Here is an 18,675-nt window from a genome sequence, read left to right as displayed (position 1 = left end):
GACTTTTGGCATCATTTTTGTTTCGCCAAGCGCAAAAAAATTAGATGCTTGGTTGCCATACCTCTATGTTTATCCCTTATTTGGCTCAAGCTACACATGTCTTTGTTTTTCGTTTTTTTTTTTTTTTTTTCGGTCTCGGGATTTTTCCGAATTTGAATAAGCATTCATTTACTGAAGCAACCAAAAAAGAAATGTATCAGTAAACAGGGGTATGCAAGTTATGCCACAGGATAGACGCCCTTATCCTCTGGCGCTCAACTACATTTGTATGTTTAAATAAAAAAATTGCTTCTGCTATAAAATGTGTACCTGTGCGATAAGGGACCCTTTGAAATGCAAGAACCAATCTGTACCTCTGAATTAGGTATATTAAAACTTCAACTGATATTGAATTCAAGGATGAAACGAAAAAAGGTGCCCACATTTGTTTCGATTCCTTGCCTGACTAGAACTTTTAATACATTAGTGATTATCAGGTTTATTGTCAGAGCTTGAATTGCTCCTGATCCCTTAAAAAAGAGGACTCCGGCACTTCTTTTTGCAAATAAAGCACAATTTAAAAAGCCTTGAAACCTTGAATCTTGCAAATTTTATTTTAATAATAAGATTAAACCGATTTTAATTGAATATATGTCTGTTTTTCTCTGGAAAATAAGCCTTTCGATGATCAGGTTGAGAGAATAGAAAATCTCCCCACACACACGTCGAACTCTTTTTCTTCAGGAGGTGGAGCGAATATATGAGAGGGTGTTTTATTCCCCGAAAACATTAGAAGGGGAATTTTTGAAAGGGTGTAATTAAATGCGGGGGAAAGAAAATTCTTACTTGAGCAGAACTTTATTTTTTTTCTCAGTTCAAGGCCCGAATTTGGAGAACAATTCGGAGAACGCCTTTTTTTTTAATCCCTCACTGATTCTGCTTGATAGCTAAAACTATATCAGAGGTTTTGTTCGGAAAGTGTTGAACTCTATTTCTTTGTCCCCCTCCCCTACGTATTTTGCGTTAAAATTTCCCACGACCATTCTTTTTCCCCCCGAATTGCAGGTCCCTCATCAACCTCATTCTCGTGATTCTCACTCCATCCGTCATGCTTTCGCCCAAATCACTTCTAACTTCCCCTCCCACCTATGTAGACAGTATCCTTTTCCTCCCCAGTTCTTGAATGTAAGTGCATATCTGTTTGGTTTCTTGCAACTTCTTTGCATAAACCATTCCACATTAACAATACAGTATAAATAACGGTATAACTATATCGTATTATTATACTACCTGCCTATATAAAGCATTTTTATGACTTTAGGAAATAAAGTAGGATTATCGGCATTTATTAGCAATTCACGCATTATATTAATAATGATGAATGCTTTGAAAAGATCAAAGATTAAACTATCTACTGAGGTTAAACTTCTGTTTCTGATGAATTTTCTATGAAACAATAGTATTTCAATTTATTTCTTTAATCTCTATTCAAATGAATAGCTTCAATTTTAAGACAATTTTATTGCTGCAGCGGTAGTCAGCATGTATCTCGCGAATTGTGATTTGAATTTATTATATATCCATGTATTTATTATTTTGGTTTTTAACATTACCTTAAAAGGAAAATATGTTTGCGTGAGCTAAAAAACGTTGGGGTGACCTACTGGCAGCTAAAGTTCGCAGTTTTGGTAACCCTTGTTCTAGACATTACTTTATATAGTCTGAGCAGAAAGATTTTACTATACAGACTTCAGGGATAAGGAAATTATTTGATAATAATTGAGAAGACAAATTCGAATCTGATTCGATATTTAGTATAAAACTAAATTTTAATTTAATTGTCATATTTTTGAGTGGGTAGGGTTTTGATTAATCACAAGGCACATACAAATTATAAGCCTAGCTGGAGGGTTGTCTTCACGGAATTTTCATTGCAGGAAATTGACTCATCTTGACATATGGAAAATTCGAAGTAGTGAGTCTTTTAGTTAAGAAGAAGTTACTCTGCACGTAAAAAAAGCAATTTCCCCCAGAGCAATTATTTTTGTGATATTATTGCTTAAATTTAGACAGATGGAAAAAATTTTCTTCGTAATTCATTATTAAGAGTTTTAAAGAAAATAATTACATTTGCTTAGAAAAAATATTTTTTTTTCCTTCCGTGATTAAATTATGGTGTTAAAAAATTATTACATTTCACTAATTAAGTAGTTCATTCTTTCCCTTCAGTAAGCATCTAAAATAACCATTTCTGAAATGTTACCGTGTGCCGTGTTTGACATTAAAAAAAAAAGAGAAGATGCGAAATAAAAATAAAAAATGTCTTGTTATTTCACAAAAAGAAGCAGTGTTTTATTTATGTGAAAGTTTAATTTATGAAAACGATAATGTTATAACATTTGTTTAATTATCATAAGTGTAGAAGCTTTCGCTATTATCGTTTACGATCTAAATGTAATATGCAAATAAATAAATACCTAAATAAAAAGTACATTAAAAAAGAAGCTAAGGAGGAACGGTTAATTATCATGAATAGAAATTCACATAAAAAATAGCTCACTAGTAATAGTGATGTCAATATAAGCTAGTGATGTGAAAATAGAGGTAGGCGTTAATAGGTATGAATTAATGAAAGGTATGTCAGAGGTAGAAAAAAATTCCTATCTCAATCTCTTCCGACAGCGAACCAGAGGCGGACGGAAATTTCGCTGAACCCTGACAGTTCGACCTGAATTCGATTCCAGAGAACGAACGAGTTGCATGGCATTTTCGTGGTTTTCCCATATGTAATATGCTTAGGAGTCAATTTTTCTTAAACGATCCTTCACGAAGGCATCCGTCGCCTTAAAACCGCTGAATGCTAAGAGTTCGACCCAGGTGAACGGGCCTACTGCATGGTTGATTTTTATGTTTTTTTGCATGCGTTATGTGAATATGAGACAGTTCTCTTAGAAAGTCGTTCATGAAGGCATCCTTTGCCCTAAGAAGATAGGCGAGGTGTCATATTTTTCCTACTACTACTAAGAACATATAGTGAATTTGAGTTTCAGATAGCAGCGCCTCCTTTTACTCTGTATCACGTGAAGAACATCAGTAAAACAAAAAGACAAAAGTAAAAGTCAGGTGGCCACCATCAGTCGACGAGAAAGGTGAGTGTCTGGTTGCAGGTCTAAATCAGTGAACTGAAGAATCTAGTATAAGTAAAAAATGTTATGTAGAATGTCAGATGGATATTTGTGCTGTTCTCTGTGAAATGGAGAACATCTAAGAGAGTTGATGCAGTTGTTGGGATGAGTGAGAACTGAATAGAAGAATTTTCTGGCAAGTTTTTGAATATAATCTTGGATTGTATCTACTTTGAGATCACGGTGGGTATAAGAATTTGGAATGAACCATGGCGCGTTGATGATCTCTTTGAGTGCTTTGTTTTGAAGAATGTGGATGTGTTGAAGGTGAGTTTTTTCAGCGTGGCCCCAGACAGGTTTAGCGTAGAATAATGCTGGTCGAAGGATAGATTTATATAAGAGAAGAAACGGACATAGGACTTTTAAGCTTGATTTTTTATCCTGTCGGCAGAAAGACTTAGTGGCTGCAAAACAGTATTTTGTCTGTCATTCTGTCAGTTTGACTTTTGACCGGCTGTTAGCTGATCGTATTAGGATAACGCTTGCTGTGTTTTTACGGTGGAAAAGTTTTAAAATTGTAGACTTAGTTTTATTATTTAAAGACTTAATTTCTTGACGTTTCAGCAATGTCTTCTATTAGATGGTTGCCTTTGGAATCAAATCCTGAAGTGAGTTCTAAATCATGATTTTACTTATTGGATGAGTTGTAGAGTGAAATTAGTAATTCTTTTTTTCATTTCTAATTCTGTTTTTTAATTTCAGGTAATGAACAAGGTAATTATCTGAATTGGACGAGTGTGTATTGTGTTTTTGAAATTTGTTATTGACTTATAAGGTAATAGTATTTTTAAATAGTTTAGTTTATTATGAAGTATTCCCCTTGTTATATTTTCTTTTGCAGTACAAAGCGCTAACAGTCAGAAAAATAAATTTCATAGAAGGTGCGCAAATGGTATCTGTTTTAGAAAGGTTAGGTTTCTCAAATGAAAATTGATTTGTATAATTGAGGGAAAAACGATAAAAATTGCATGAAGTTAGGCTTTTCTAGGAATGAAACCTGATATATTTTGATACATTAGATTCCATTTAACTGGCCTGCACTGTACTGGACATTAGGCAAAACACTAGTCAGTTAAACTAAGAAACCATATAAAATAGCATATATTGGTTGTAAATCAGATTTAAAAAGTGTGTTATATGTAAACATTTATTTAATTATTAAAAAAAAAGGAGGATTTAACCTTTTTTTTTTTTTTTTTTTTTTCCCCATTGATTGCTTTGAGGAAAAATTGCATTATTTTTTCTTGAAGGTTTAGGTGGCAGTTGAATTGTTCTCTGTTTTTCCATAGTTGAGTCAAGAACTTGTTCAAACGTTCTGCCTGTTGTTGATCATTGTTTGAAATAAAAGAAGCATCAGAAACTAGTGAAAATTATGTAAATGACGTGACTGAGATTCGAAAGATTCTGATAACAGTAACTGAAGTGTAAGCTCTAGAATTTTCAAAACTATAATTAGTTGCAATGCCTTACATGCCAGATGAAGCAATCCATTTTCTTTAACTGTTTTTCACTGTATTTTTTTTTTTTTTTTTTTTTTAGAATTGCCGATAGAAATGTGGCTTTAGGGTCAAAAGGTCTTGATGAAAGATACAGTTGGGTATATTACTGCTATTTTAAAACATCAGAATTTACCTTTTAGAAGGATTAAGTCTGATGCATGCATAATGCATAAGCTGAATCCTTTCTGGATTAAGTCTGATGCATAATGCATAAGCTTAATACGGATAGTATCCAAAGATGATGTGAGGAATGAGAGCATGAGCATAAAAAGAGAAATGCGAAACAAAATTGCATTTGAAATATTGAAGTTTGAATTTATCCCCGAAGAAAATGGATAGCAAAAGGTTACCCTGAAGTTTTTTCATCTTGGTCTGTAATTTCATTAATTCTGTAAACTGTAGACATGTAGTAATTTTATATATATTTTCACTGATTCACCACCATTTTATGTCATATATTGCTTCTGAAGTAGTGCTGATTAATGGAATTAAATAACCTACTATACATCATAATCAGTGCAGTATATGAATTTTTCTTGGATTTCCTTTTTGCGTTTAATGTATACCAAAAATGACCAATTACAGTATCAAATATAAAACTGAGGCATAATTACTGAGCTACAACAGAAAGGTACATTTGCTGGGAAGCTGAAAGCTGTGGTTTGAATTCATTATAGAAAGTGGATAGTTGTAGCTATATCATTACAAAAAAGGGGAACTTAAAGCTTGCCATTTTGAAAATCTTTTAAAAGATAGGGACAAGAAAAGAGAGATGTAAAATTCTTAGATTCAGTCATATGTTTGGGAAGGGACAAAGTTGGACTGCTGCCGTAGAGTGCATGAAAGTCATCTAATAATCTGTAATATAATTATTGAGCTATTTTGGGATATGAGAAAGAGTCTGGTACGAGAACAAAAGACCTAGAACTAGAACTTAAATTTTATTCTCTCATAATGTCTTGATTAAAATTAGGATGGAACTTAAACAGGCATCATGTGATTTTCTTTAAATAACACAAGCAGTTACTGACCTCAAATAACAAGTTTTAATCACTAATTCATGTTTTGAGCATTTTCTCTTAATTTAATCCAAAAAATAGTACAGTACAAAGTCAGTAATCCAGAAGTCCGTTATCTGGAATGATCTATTATCCGAACCTCAAAGCTACAAACTGTAGGCATGCGCATAAAGAAAGCGCATACATTACTCATGCGCGCATTGAAAGAAATGTTTAATAAAGTAAACAAATAAATATTAAGCTTTTTTTTTTTTGTAAAATTTGATACTGTTTAGATCATAATTGCTCTTTATTTCATAAATTACGTTTTCATATTTTTAACAGTATAATTTCTGCATGCCATCTTACCAGATTTAAATTAATGATCTATAATACGGAAAAACCCTTAATCCAGAATCGCCGAAGTCCCAACAAGTCCGAATTACAGACTTTGTGCTGTATTTATGTTTTATCAATTAAAATTCAGCAGATCTTCAAAAATCTAGTATTATTTGTGAAGGATAACAGTAAAGTACTCTAAGGATCACAATACAGATCAGGTAGGATACAGATTATTGTAAGATTTTTTTAATCCTTATTTGTTAAATTATGATATATGAAAGGAGAAATGCTGTGCTGATTCATAAAAAAGGATGAATGAATTGAATTAATTCACAACATTAAGACTTCAGTAGAAGTTCACAGCATTAAGACTTCAGTAGAAGTGGTTTCTGTGGATGACCAGACCACTTTTGTTAGCTGAAATCTGAAAGCCGTGTGTTTAAGATTATTTCATATTCATCTTTTACCTGTTGTATTACCTGCTTTTCTTATTTTGGAGAACTTGCTAAAATGTATTTTATGTAAGAGCAATGTTTTAATATTTCCTAGAGCAAGACATGCTTTATGCAAAAGCAATGACAAGCAGCATTACTTTGTAAGTTGTAAACATTGCTTATCACTTGCTTTTTTGAATGATATTTGAAGCTTCCGATACTTATAATTAGTTTAGATGTTTGTATCATATTGTACTATATTTTATAGTGCTAGACACTTGATCAGTATCTTTTTTTAAAGCTAATGAATGTTTTAAAAAGTATTATTTTGAATTTAATTCGGTTAATCTTTGGGTTATGGTAACTTGGCGAAAATTTGGCGACCAACCCTGCTAGAGCAACCTGCTAGTTTTTTTTGGACGCTATTTCGTTTTCACGAAATAAAGGCATATATATATATATATATTTTTTTTTACTCAACATTTTTTACAACAATCTGCTAGACGAATTACGCTTATGCTAGAACTTTTATGGAATAAAAGTGCTTAATCATGATGAAGATTAGGTGCGAAATTGGGAGAAAGTGCAGAATCGCCCACTGCTTGCAGTGTTTTTAAGAATTGTACAAACACGGTATCATCCATGTACACGTCGACCTATTTTCACTTAAAAAAACATCTCAGAATTGCACAAAAATGGCATTGTGCACACTCTTGACTTTATCCATGTACACTGCTAAAGTCTTAGCTAGTAACTTTTATTGCCTTACCAAAATGTCACCAAACTACCTGTTACCATATTCCAAAGATTAGCCTTTAATTCTAATTGGTTACTCTACTATATTGATTGGTCAGAGTTGTGCTGAAAAGTCAGAAAAAGTATTCATGAGGCTACGGGATGCTGCAGTCATATGAGACAGCAATATTTAAGGGAGACAAAACCTGTAGAATTTAAGAAGAAACAGCATCAGAATTTAGAAATCGCAGAATTTGTAAGTAGAAGTGGGATAAAACTGTATGTCACTAAAAGATTATGTGGAAACCGATGATAGTGCTGAAAAGAATTTATATGGCAGCACAAATATGTGCATAGCACATGTCTGTTTTGGCTGGTGCATAACGCGGAAACAATGTATAATTCTCTGCTGTGTTTTTTGAGTGAAAATTGATCATTGTTTACATAGGGAGAATGACAGCACAAAAAAGATTTTCATATTAAAGGTAAGTGTCATATTAATGATAGTTCTTCCTTTTTAAATTTTATTGATTGATTGCTCTAGTATAGAATTCGTAATGCTCTAGTATGGAATGTGAAATGGCAGTTCCGTTTTGAAGAGGAAAGTGCAGAATAACCCACTGCTTCGCATGTTTCGTAAAATCGCCAACTTGAAAATAACAAGTCAAAGAATTGCACAAACTCAAACGATTCATGTACACAATAATGCAAACGACACATCGACCTATTTTCACTTAAGAAAACATCAGGGAATGGTAAAAAGTATATTTTAGGGTATCCCTTTGTAAAACTTGGTGATTTTTGACGGTACGTGGATACCGAGTTTGTGCAATTCTTTGACTTGTTGTTTTGGCTTGCATAGCGGCGATTTTTGCACCAAAAATTGCTGCTACACAAAGTCAAAATAACAAGAATTGCATAAACTCGGTATCCATGTACACATCAACCTATTTTCACTTAAAAAAAAATCTCAGAATTGCACAAAAATAGCATTGCGCACTCCTTTGACTTTATCCATGTACACATTGACCTATTTTCACTTAAAAAAATATCAGAGAATTGCACAAACTAGTCTGTGCACACTGCCTTGTGTTTGCCCATGTAGAGATCGATATATTTTAACTTAAAATGTCAAAAGAGCACCCAATTCTACAGTAGCGGCAAACAAAAAATATATAATCTCATAACTACATTTTAAACCAAAGAATAAAATAATATAAAAAAGTAAAAACCTGTTACATATATGTGGCAACACACTAGTTGCTGGTCAAACTGAAGTGAAGTAATAGTCAGTGAATGTTAGTGTGGAATAAACAATGTGCTATGTGAACGTGTTGCAATGACTTAATTATAGATCAATAAAAATTAATACGATTAAAAGGGTAATTAGATGGAATAAATTCCATTTAAGAAAAACTAAAAATCAGAATTTAGTGACATTAGACTATTATGATCTATGTAATGAAAATGAGGAAAATATAAGTAGTGTACATCCAAAAATACATAATGATCCTCACCATCAAAATAATAGCAATAATATTAATCGTGATTGTGTATATAAAACAAGAAGTGGTCGTAATGTATATCGACCATCCAAATATGATAATTATGTAATGCATTGATTCCTATGAGTTTCCCAAAAGAGGGGAGATGTTACATATATGTGGCAACACAATAGTTGCTGGTCAAACTGAAGTGAAGTAATAGTCAGTGAATGTTAGTGTGGAATAAACAATGTGCTATGTGAACGTGTTGCAATGACTTAATTATAGATCAATAAAAATTAATACGATTAAAACAAAACCTGTTATGCATTTAAGCACTAAAGTAAATATCCACTTACCTCATTTAGAAATTCCTTCGTATTCAGTCTGTGGCACACAAAATTCCTTAACAGCATCCAAAAACTTCCTAAAATTATCTGAACTAGAATCCGTATATCGGCGTCGCCACATAAATTCACAAAAATAAGAGTCGAAAACATCCCACATATTCCGGACTGTCCGGAAAATGGCTACTAAGTAAACCTTCATTTACACACCAGTCAATTAATGTACTTTTCCCCTTTCGTTCCAAATTGTACAGAAATTTAAATTAATCTTACTACATTCAGCCATTCTACCGTATAAACAATAAAACAAGCAATGTACTTCCTAACCACACGCACCACAAAAGCCCTTACAAAACATTCCATGATTCAAAATTTCCTAGAATAATGCAAATGATTATGTCATAATAGGGTTTCCATAACATTCACCTACTCGGGTTACCACAAATGAAACAACAACTTGGTGATAAATGAAACAACAACAACGTGATAATACAAGGGGTACTTTAAAGTCAACTCTAACCCAAAGAATTGCACAAACTTAGCATTGCGCACTTCCTTGACTTTGTCCATGTACACATCGATACCCACCATATAAGTGGCTGATTCTGCACTTTACCCTTTTGAAAATGGCTATAACCTTTTGCATGTTAGCTTGGTAAAAATTAGTTGCCAGCAAGTTTGTAAATGCTGACCAAAGTAGGCGATGAGTTTGTAATTTTTCAGTTAGGTTGGGGATAATTAGAATGTATCATTACTTTTACCCTTTTTAGTTTTTAATTAATTCATATTGCTTCTTTTAGTACCTAATGAAAAATGTTTCATTAATTCAATTTGTAATTTTTCAAAAATAAAAAATAAGAATAAATAAATAAATAATAAAAAAAGAAATTGCGTATTATTAAATGAAAGAAAAAAAATATGCAAGTTTTTATCAGTAATTATAAGAATTCGAATATTTCAAAGTAGTGATATCTAAATAGTGGGTTGGAAGATAATTTTTGATAAGTGACATAGACTTCAAATTATTTGTTTTTTTCATTTCTTAAATTATGTGCATGCCACACATACATATTTCAGTTATTAAATTTTAATGGTACTTTCCTTGTCAAAGTGGTTACCTCAGTCAGTCGCCAAATTCGGAAGGTTAATTGCGAGAATTGATAAATTTGGAATGGCAGTAATAACAGTAATACATCATGTACTACAGTACAAAGTCCGTAATCCGGACTCGGGGATTCCAGATTATGGGTTTTTCCGGATTATATATCATCCATTTAAATCTATGGCATGCAGAAATATGGTAATATGGCATGCAGAAATTCTACAATTAAAAATATGAAACCATAATTTATGAAATAAAGAGCAATTATGATCTAAAGGGTATCAAATTTTACAAAAAAGAAAAGCTTAATATTTATTTGTTTACTTTATTAAACATTTCTTTCAATGCACACATGCATAAAGCATACATTATGCGCATGCATAAAGTTTGTGGCTTTGAGGTCCGGATTATAGATCATTCCGGATAATGGACATCCGTATTACAGACTTTGTACTGTGTTATGGTTAATGCACAATGCCAAAACTGCAATTCTGTGATGTTTGTTGTATATATGTTTGTTGTATTGTAGTTTTTTATTTTTTGAAAGTTATAGTATTTTTGTCTCTGCCAAATCAATTTGAAATGTTGCCATATTTTGCCAAATCACTTGCTGTGACCAGATTAACAAAGGAATACCTTTTTAGTTACCAAATAATTGTTGATAATTGTGTACGTGTATTTGCTATTACTTCTTTATTATTGTTGTTTTATTCCAGGAATCTACTTATTTTACCTCTTTCTTTTTTTATTATAACTGCTGTGAAACTTTAGTTATGTGTCACTGTCAGTATTGTCATCGCAGTTGCAGATAATATAAAGTAGTTGCACTACCACAATGAGATAAGTTTAATTAATTACAGATTAATTCTTAGCTCAAGCCATCACATAATGTTAAAAATCAAGATTATAATTGAAGTTTACTGTATTATACAGGCGCGTAGCCAGGGGGGATGCCCTGGGTCGCCCGGGCACACTCCCACTTCACCACTACCTATACTTAAAAAAAGCACTAATTAATTTTTAATAGATAAGGCTTAAGTTTTTAAAATATTGCTTGCCAGCTTCCCAAAATATTCATGTGATTAACAAAAAAAGGGAACGGAAAATCTACGATTTTTCATTTAGAAGTAAGATCATAAAAATCATCGTTCCTCAGCTAACAAGTGGCGGGGAAATACTTTGAAGGTTAGGGCACACTTTCAAGTCATAAAGCTTTTGTTTCTATTACAGCTTTGAATAGCCCTCCGTATCCGGTCCCACTTTCCTTCTAGCTATCAAGCTTAATGTCACTAAAGAAGAAAAAAGCCTTTTCTTTTCGGACCAAGGAACCACAGTAAAATCATTTTAAGCGATTGGTTTTTACATTAATTTCGAATTTCAGTTACGTCAATAAATATAGCAAACATATTAAGCTTTTTTTTTTTTGAATAATGTAGAGAGCATGCCAACTTCAATGCTTTCAATGCGATGAATTTTATTTTCTAAGTCATCTAGCAATTTAAATTATTGTTATTTAAAATGATCTAAAGGGTAGTTTTTAAATACCACTTAGATCATTTTATGCAGATAAAAAATTAATTCAGTGCCAAATAATTTATACTATTATTAGCCCAAAGGGTCAAATTGCCCAGAAGGGCTATTATTTTCATTTTGGTATTTTGCGTTGGCTCACTATAAACGGCGTTTCACTTTTCGAATTGTTGCCGCAAAATATTAGAGCCCTGCATTATATTTAAAAAAATTAAATAATGAGGAATGCATGAATGTATATATGTGTTTCGCATTGTGATAAAACAACGGTAACTAGACATCAAACTTTGAATAACGTAGTCCTTTACTTGAATATAGGCATCTGGAAACCCAAATTTGGAGTTTAAAATTTGCTTTATTATCTACTTCATATTCTGTAAAACTTTGAATTTTCGATTAACAAACTCACCGGTTTCAAAGCGAGCAATAGCATACAAAAAAAAAAAAAAAAAAAAAAAAAAAAAAAAAAAAAAAAAAATCTCCAGCGGTGAGAGAGTATTGAAAAAAACATCTGAAAGCTTTCAGATTTATTTATTTGTTTATTTTGTGTGCATCTGTATTTGGTACAAATAATCAGATAAATACCGATTAAAAGGAAATATAAATTAAGAGAATTTAAATAGAATGAAAAAAAAAGCACATAACCCATTAGTGGTCAGAATGTATAAGATTGATGAACGGTGCTAGTTCGACATAGGTTAGAATATCCAAGAACGAGCTGAATGAGCGTTTATGGTTTTTCCTTGCGTGTAAGGTAAACAAACATGTGTCCCTTTGAAAGTCCTCCATGAATGGGATGTCATCTTTTCCCATAGGCAGATAACCTTTGTATGCTTTTCCATACCAATTTAAACAAGCAGTAAGCAAGCATATATGAAATTCTAATTATAATGATAAAAATTTGATGTAATTGTGAGATCATACCTTGTCGACATCATGCCGAAACTATGAATCAACAATATCCCTTTCCGAGAGAAATAACTTTATTGGCATGGGCTTTGTTTTGCAAAAAACGATGTTCTACACTATAGTTTTAACATGCTTATTGAAGCAAATGCATTTTACTTTTTGATCATAATGCAAAACAAAAAAATAACATAAACATTTCAATATTAATATTAAAAAGTATCGCCGTCGTCCTCGGCAGGGAATGCGAAAATATTGTTAATTTTTCCCTAGTTCATTATAATAGTTTAAATTCATGGCCTAAAATTTTAAAATGATATTTATTCATTTTTTAATTCTATAGTGTAGAACACTGATTTTTTGCAAAATTCTTAAAGCTGCTTTTTTTTTTTTTTTTCCCCAGTTTTAAGCTTCTGTTCCTTTTTTAAAGAAGAAAGTAAGCATCTAAAAATAACACAAAATGTAAGCACATACTCTTTGCTCTCTTCTTCTGTTTAAAAACAAAAGCGTATCGACGAATAGAAGAGGCATTTTACTTATTTGCAGGAATAAAGGGATAAACTATGAGCAATCCGGCCAATATGATTATGAGAAAGTGTAAAGTAATGAATCTGATCTAAAGTCTTCGAAAGTTACTGTTTACTTTTCCTACAAATTTTGCTGCATGTTGTGTTACTAAAAATAATCCTTTAACTTGTATTGGGTTAATATAAGTCACTTAATATGGGACGCCCTGAAAAAAAAGCATAAATTAGAAAAAAAGTGTAAAAAAAATTAGGCTCTTTTCTCCAAAAACATGTACATTTTCTAACGAAGTGAACTCTACGGGAAGCATTTCTGTTGTGAAAAAGGCAACCAATCTTCCTGCCTCATTTGAAAATTCTGTTTATTATATAATTATAGCTATTATAATAATAACTTTTAATGCATTCAAAATTCATGCGGTATGTGCTGTTGTGTATTTGAATGTGTCATTATCCAGAAATTCTTACAAAGGATAAAAATATATTTATTTTAAATTTTGGCAATTGTAGACCAAAAGATACTGATTTCCCCCAAAATAAAGAGAGCAAATCAGTTTCTTCTGTTCATTATGCAAGGATTAATAACTCCGTTTTAGAGGCAGATTTTGCTTTGTTACTCACTTGAACTTAACAAAGACTATTGCAGACAATGTTGGTTAATTTCAAATAAGGATAGATGCGGTCAAGAGGAATACAGTGCTGGCAATCATTACCCATAAGAAAATAAAAGCGTGAGAGAAGTTCTCATCATATCGCAAGCTATTGAAAAGAAAATTGGGAAATAAAATAACTGTATTGATCAGCTAATGGAAAAATCTGTAAAAGATGAAATCAATTTCAGTTAATTTTAGAGAGACTAAGTCCAGACAACTTTAGCAAAAAATAAAAATGTTTACATACATAGCTAATTTTTTATCTGATGTCAAATTATTGGAAGAATATGACACTGTGATGAATGACTTTATAAAAATGCTCTCGAGCACTGTTAAATATAAGAATTCTGCAACATAAAATGAGTTAATTGATTGTTTAAGTAGTACAAATACAAATAGGGTGCAGCCCCATCCACCTAATCGACAAGATTTTATGACAAACAAGGGCTGCGCGAAGTAGTATAGTAGTATGCGCGAAGTATTGTTTAAGTAGTATTTGTTTAAAAATAAAGCTTTTGAATGAAATAAAAAATTATCTTTTTTATTTCTTTGTACAAAGTAAAGAAAGTATCGTAATTGCGAAAATATTTGATTATCTTATTTCAATGGAAATATCCATTTTGACTGTTCTCGAATCCATCTGGGGCTCACCAGCGGCCGAGCGGTAAAGTCGCTGAACACTGGTAGTTCGGTCCGAGGTTCGAATTCCCCAAACGGCCTGGCTGCATGGGCCTTCGTAGTTTTTCCCATGTGGAATGTGTATACGAGCCAGTTTCCCTTAGAAAGACCTATACGAAGGCATCCCTTCCCTTATTAAGATAGCCCTCGAGACTTTGCTGTAATCACATAAACCAAACCATATCCATTTGTTTTTTTTTTTTTGGGGGGGGGCCATGACATCTGTACTTGCAGACAGAATTTTTTTTTTTAATATTTTAAAATGGATTTAAAAGTGATTTTTTTTTCTGGACATTTGTATGTTCGCATGTACGTATGTATGTATGCATATATATATGCATCACATAACTCAAAACCGATTAGCTGTAGACCGTTAAAAGTTTGCACATGAGGATGCTATAATATCCATTTGTAAACTTCTCATTTTTATTGCATTTGCAAGTGTACATTTATATTATATTCGCCCACTAACCCGGCTTTTATTTTTGAAATCATTGGTCGTAGTCATATCCTCTAAATAATTTCGTCATTTTGTAAATTTGACATAGCCAAAACATTTTTTGTAAATGACGAAAAATGTTTTGGCTATGTCAAATTTAAAACAACATAATTCTCGACAAATAATGAAATTTAACTTCCCTCCTATACTCATGCTTGGGAAAGTTTTGTACTCGTTTTGAAAAAATAAATTAGAACACGTTTGATTTCCGTATGACCGGGCTATTTAATTCAAAATTTGCAATTTTTTATGTCATTTCAGCTTGCTTTGAGGGATTGGGTAATAAAGTTAAAATTATTCGAGGAAATAACTTTAAATGAAATGCAGCAAAAAATGTGCATAATTTAATAGGCGATACATGGAAGTCATGTGTGTCAATTTCAGATTTTTAACTACAGTCTAAATTTAATCCGGACTAGTCGGGACTTCGACGGTTCCAGATTATCAGTTTTTCCAGATTATAGATCGTCAATTTAAATCTGGTATGATGGCATGCAGAAATTATAAAATTAAAATATGAAACCTTAATTTATGAAATAAAGAGCAATTATGATCTAAAGGGTATCAAAATTTACAAAAAAAGCTTAATATTTTTTTGTTTACTTTATTAAACATTTCTTTCAACGCGCGCATGCATAAAGCATACATTACGCATAGTCGAAATTAGAAAATTGCAACCAGAAAACTATTTGATTTATAATATTTATAATGACGAGGAATTTGTTTTAAATTATATCAAAGACGGAGTACATCAAGATGAAATACTACGAATAAAATAAAAAATCTGCCCTGAAGATGAGGATAGTGCTGACAGATCAACTTCCAGTTCATTGTGTGCCGCAACGTTCCCCCCCCCTACAGAGCAGCATGAAATTGATAAACAGATTTCGGAATGATTAGAGAAACAAAGGATATGTCTTTATCCATTTTTCGCAGCAATTCCACTTTTTGTTTGATGGACATCGAAATATGCTTTCGCTTTGTAGATCCTTTGGCAGCTCCAGAATCGGAAATTCTTTTTGACATAATCGAAAGTTCAAGCTTACTTTTATAAAATTGCTCTAACAGTCTTCAAAAAATAATAAGACGGATCCAATTCAAAGATTAAGGAACAATAAAAAACGGATTAAAGACTTTAAATTTTCTGTGCATACATAAACGCATTATGCGTTTACGCATGCGCAGAAAGTTTGTAGCTATGAGATTCGGATTATGGACGTCTGGATTAAAGACTTTTGACTGTATTAATCTTGATCTGATAAAAATCATTATTAAAATGTTGGCTTCTGGAAACCTCGATTTTGGGGAGGGGGTTTAGTATTGTAAATTTTTTAGGGAAGTTGCCAAGAATGATTTTTTGTATAGGGACCCTAAAGCTACGCCATTGACTGCATCATCTCTGTTTTGCATACAACCATCAGTTTGTGCTGATTGTGTAAATGAAATTGCTGTAAATATGTTGAAGGTGATACATAAAGATGATTTACCCTCTCTGGAATTTCTAAAGGAAGAGACGAAACGTTGGCAATGGCATTTTAATGTCTATTCCCTAAGCAAAGCTGCCAGACACACCAATTTTGGTTTTAAAAGCCTCAAATAAAATCTTTTTACCAAGTATTGATGTGCTTTTGCACATAGCAGCTACACTGTCAATAACATCTTGTGAATGTGAACGTTCCGCAAGAGCTTTGAAAAGATTAGACAATTATAATAGAGCTACTATAATGGAAGAGCTCCGAAATTCTTTGACACTAATGCACATGCATTATACCAAGAAATAGCAACTGACAAAATTATTGGTATATTTGCCAGTTTACAGCCACGGAAAATGGAATTTGGGAATATTTTAATTGCCGAACCAAAATGAAAGGCCAGAAAAATGTTTTCCTTTAAAAAAAAGAAAAAAAATTATTTGCAGTTTAATTTCATTTCCAAAAGAAATTATGTATTTACAACTTTTATGTATTTAATTCAATATCTTTATTATATAATTATATACAACAGAAATATGGATTTTATATATTTATTTGTCTTTATAATTGTATTATGAAACCAAAGAAAGACAAATTTCAAAATTCTGTTAATATTTTAATAATAATTTTTAATTAATTTAAAAAGAAAATATTGAATTACGCATTTAGTATGTTTGTAAGGTAATAATTATAAATACGATAATGAAATGCAATATATCCATAATTATGTTACACAATTTTATCATTAATAAAATTCATAATATAATTATTACTTATATTAAGATAACTGCCATTAACATAATATATTTGTCACGTAATAATCATATATGTATCTGCTGTAATAGGTAGAACAGTGTAGCCATAGGAGTCGTAACGGGCAACCCCCCGTAATTTGAGCTGGCTACGCCCATGTTATAGTAAAAGCTTAACTATCCAGAAAGCTCAGGAATTGCCTAATTCATGATACATGAAAATTCCAGGTAGTTGAGCATATAAAAAACGGAATTCATATTAGAAAACAAAGTGAATGGGAAAAATTTCTCCTCTAAAATTATAAAAACAGTCATCTCTTATTTTTTGCCAATTTGAATATCAAAAGCCTACATTTAAAATTAAATAAGATATTTAAAAAAGTGCATTTCAGACCAAAAAGATGCTCTATTTCATAGGCCTTAAACATGAAAGTAAAACATCTTATCTGATTATGAAATCCTGCAAAACATAAAAGTTGGCTGAGATGTGACGAATCATTCTGCCAGAAGTTGAAGCAAGCACATTGTTCTTTAGTTACTTAAAATATAAGATAATAAAAAGATATAAATTATGCATAACTAGATTATGGACACCATGTAAACACATTAAATTTATTGAATAATAATAAAATAATAACAAAAAAGTAAGTGTATTAATACATAAAAGTGTAATAAAAAAATCAAAACAAAATAAAAACCTGTATTTTTTTTAATAATTACACATTGAATTATTCTTGAATTTAATCATATATATTATTATAAATCATTTCGGCAGTCAAAAATCCGTGATAGCTTTTAAAGCACAAACAAACAAGTCATTATCCTTGTGCACTTTCTGCCACATAAATTTGTTTAAATAAGAAACCAAGTGTTTTCGGGTTGTTCCATAGTGTTTCTTGTTTCTCCATTTTGCCAAACTCCACAGTCGTTGTATATTTTGTGTATGTGTACCAGTTTCAGGATCCACAAAATTATATCGGTGATTCACTTTAAAGTGTTGGAATTCTGCTGCTTCCAATTCATCAGTTTTGTAACTTTTGCTTGAATCTGAGAAAATTGTATTTCATTCTGCAATGTTGTTCGTAATTTCAGCCATTAGAGTTACTGCATTTTGATTGGGAACCTTTACAATGAAACACTCGTTGGTCATTCTGCGCAGTCCCCAAAGTATTCATTGTTCTGTAAGAATATGACCAACTTTTGCGCTTTGTAAAAAAGCTCTCGTCTATCTCTGCAATTTTGTTTGGACCTTTTATTTGTTTTTAATCACTTTGTAGAAGGCTATGAGTGCACACATCTCTCATATAATTGTTCCAATTAACAATTGTCTTTCCTATTAAATCCAGCTGTTTTTCTCCCCATTCAATTGATGTTAATTCTTGCGACCAGCAATAAATAAACCGGAGGGCAGTCAGAAGCGGGAGTTTTGAGCCCTCCAACCACGTGCTTTTTCAAATAGCTACTCGTTTATCACACCCCTTTACATTGTATCACCATTGCTTATAAGTTTTGATATACAATGCCGTATTGTGGCCATTAATGTACATTTTCTTCTA

The 18,675-nt window shown here is 31.9% G+C and overlaps 1 protein-coding gene across 1 annotated transcript in view; it reads left to right on the top strand.

Moving 5' to 3' along the window:
- Nucleotides 1-3,730: 3,730 nt before the first annotated feature.
- The window catches only part of LOC118204717 (ubiquitin carboxyl-terminal hydrolase isozyme L3-like), a 176,360-nt gene continuing 161,415 nt past the window's right edge, over nt 3,731-18,675 (top strand). The window contains exons 1-4 of the mRNA XM_085808155.1: nt 3,731-3,772; nt 3,867-3,878; nt 4,006-4,073; nt 4,704-4,761. Of these exons, the coding sequence (XP_085664281.1) occupies nt 3,731-3,772; nt 3,867-3,878; nt 4,006-4,073; nt 4,704-4,761 (180 nt within the window). The remainder of the gene's footprint in view (nt 3,773-3,866; nt 3,879-4,005; nt 4,074-4,703; nt 4,762-18,675) is intronic.

Source organism: Stegodyphus dumicola, chromosome X1 (genome assembly GCF_044657685.1).
Source record: "Stegodyphus dumicola isolate Sdum_Otavi_A_Nest chromosome X1, ASM4465768v1".
In the NCBI taxonomy this organism is placed as follows: Eukaryota; Metazoa; Arthropoda; class Arachnida; order Araneae; family Eresidae; genus Stegodyphus; species Stegodyphus dumicola.
This window is presented reverse-complemented; position numbering and strand designations above follow the sequence as displayed.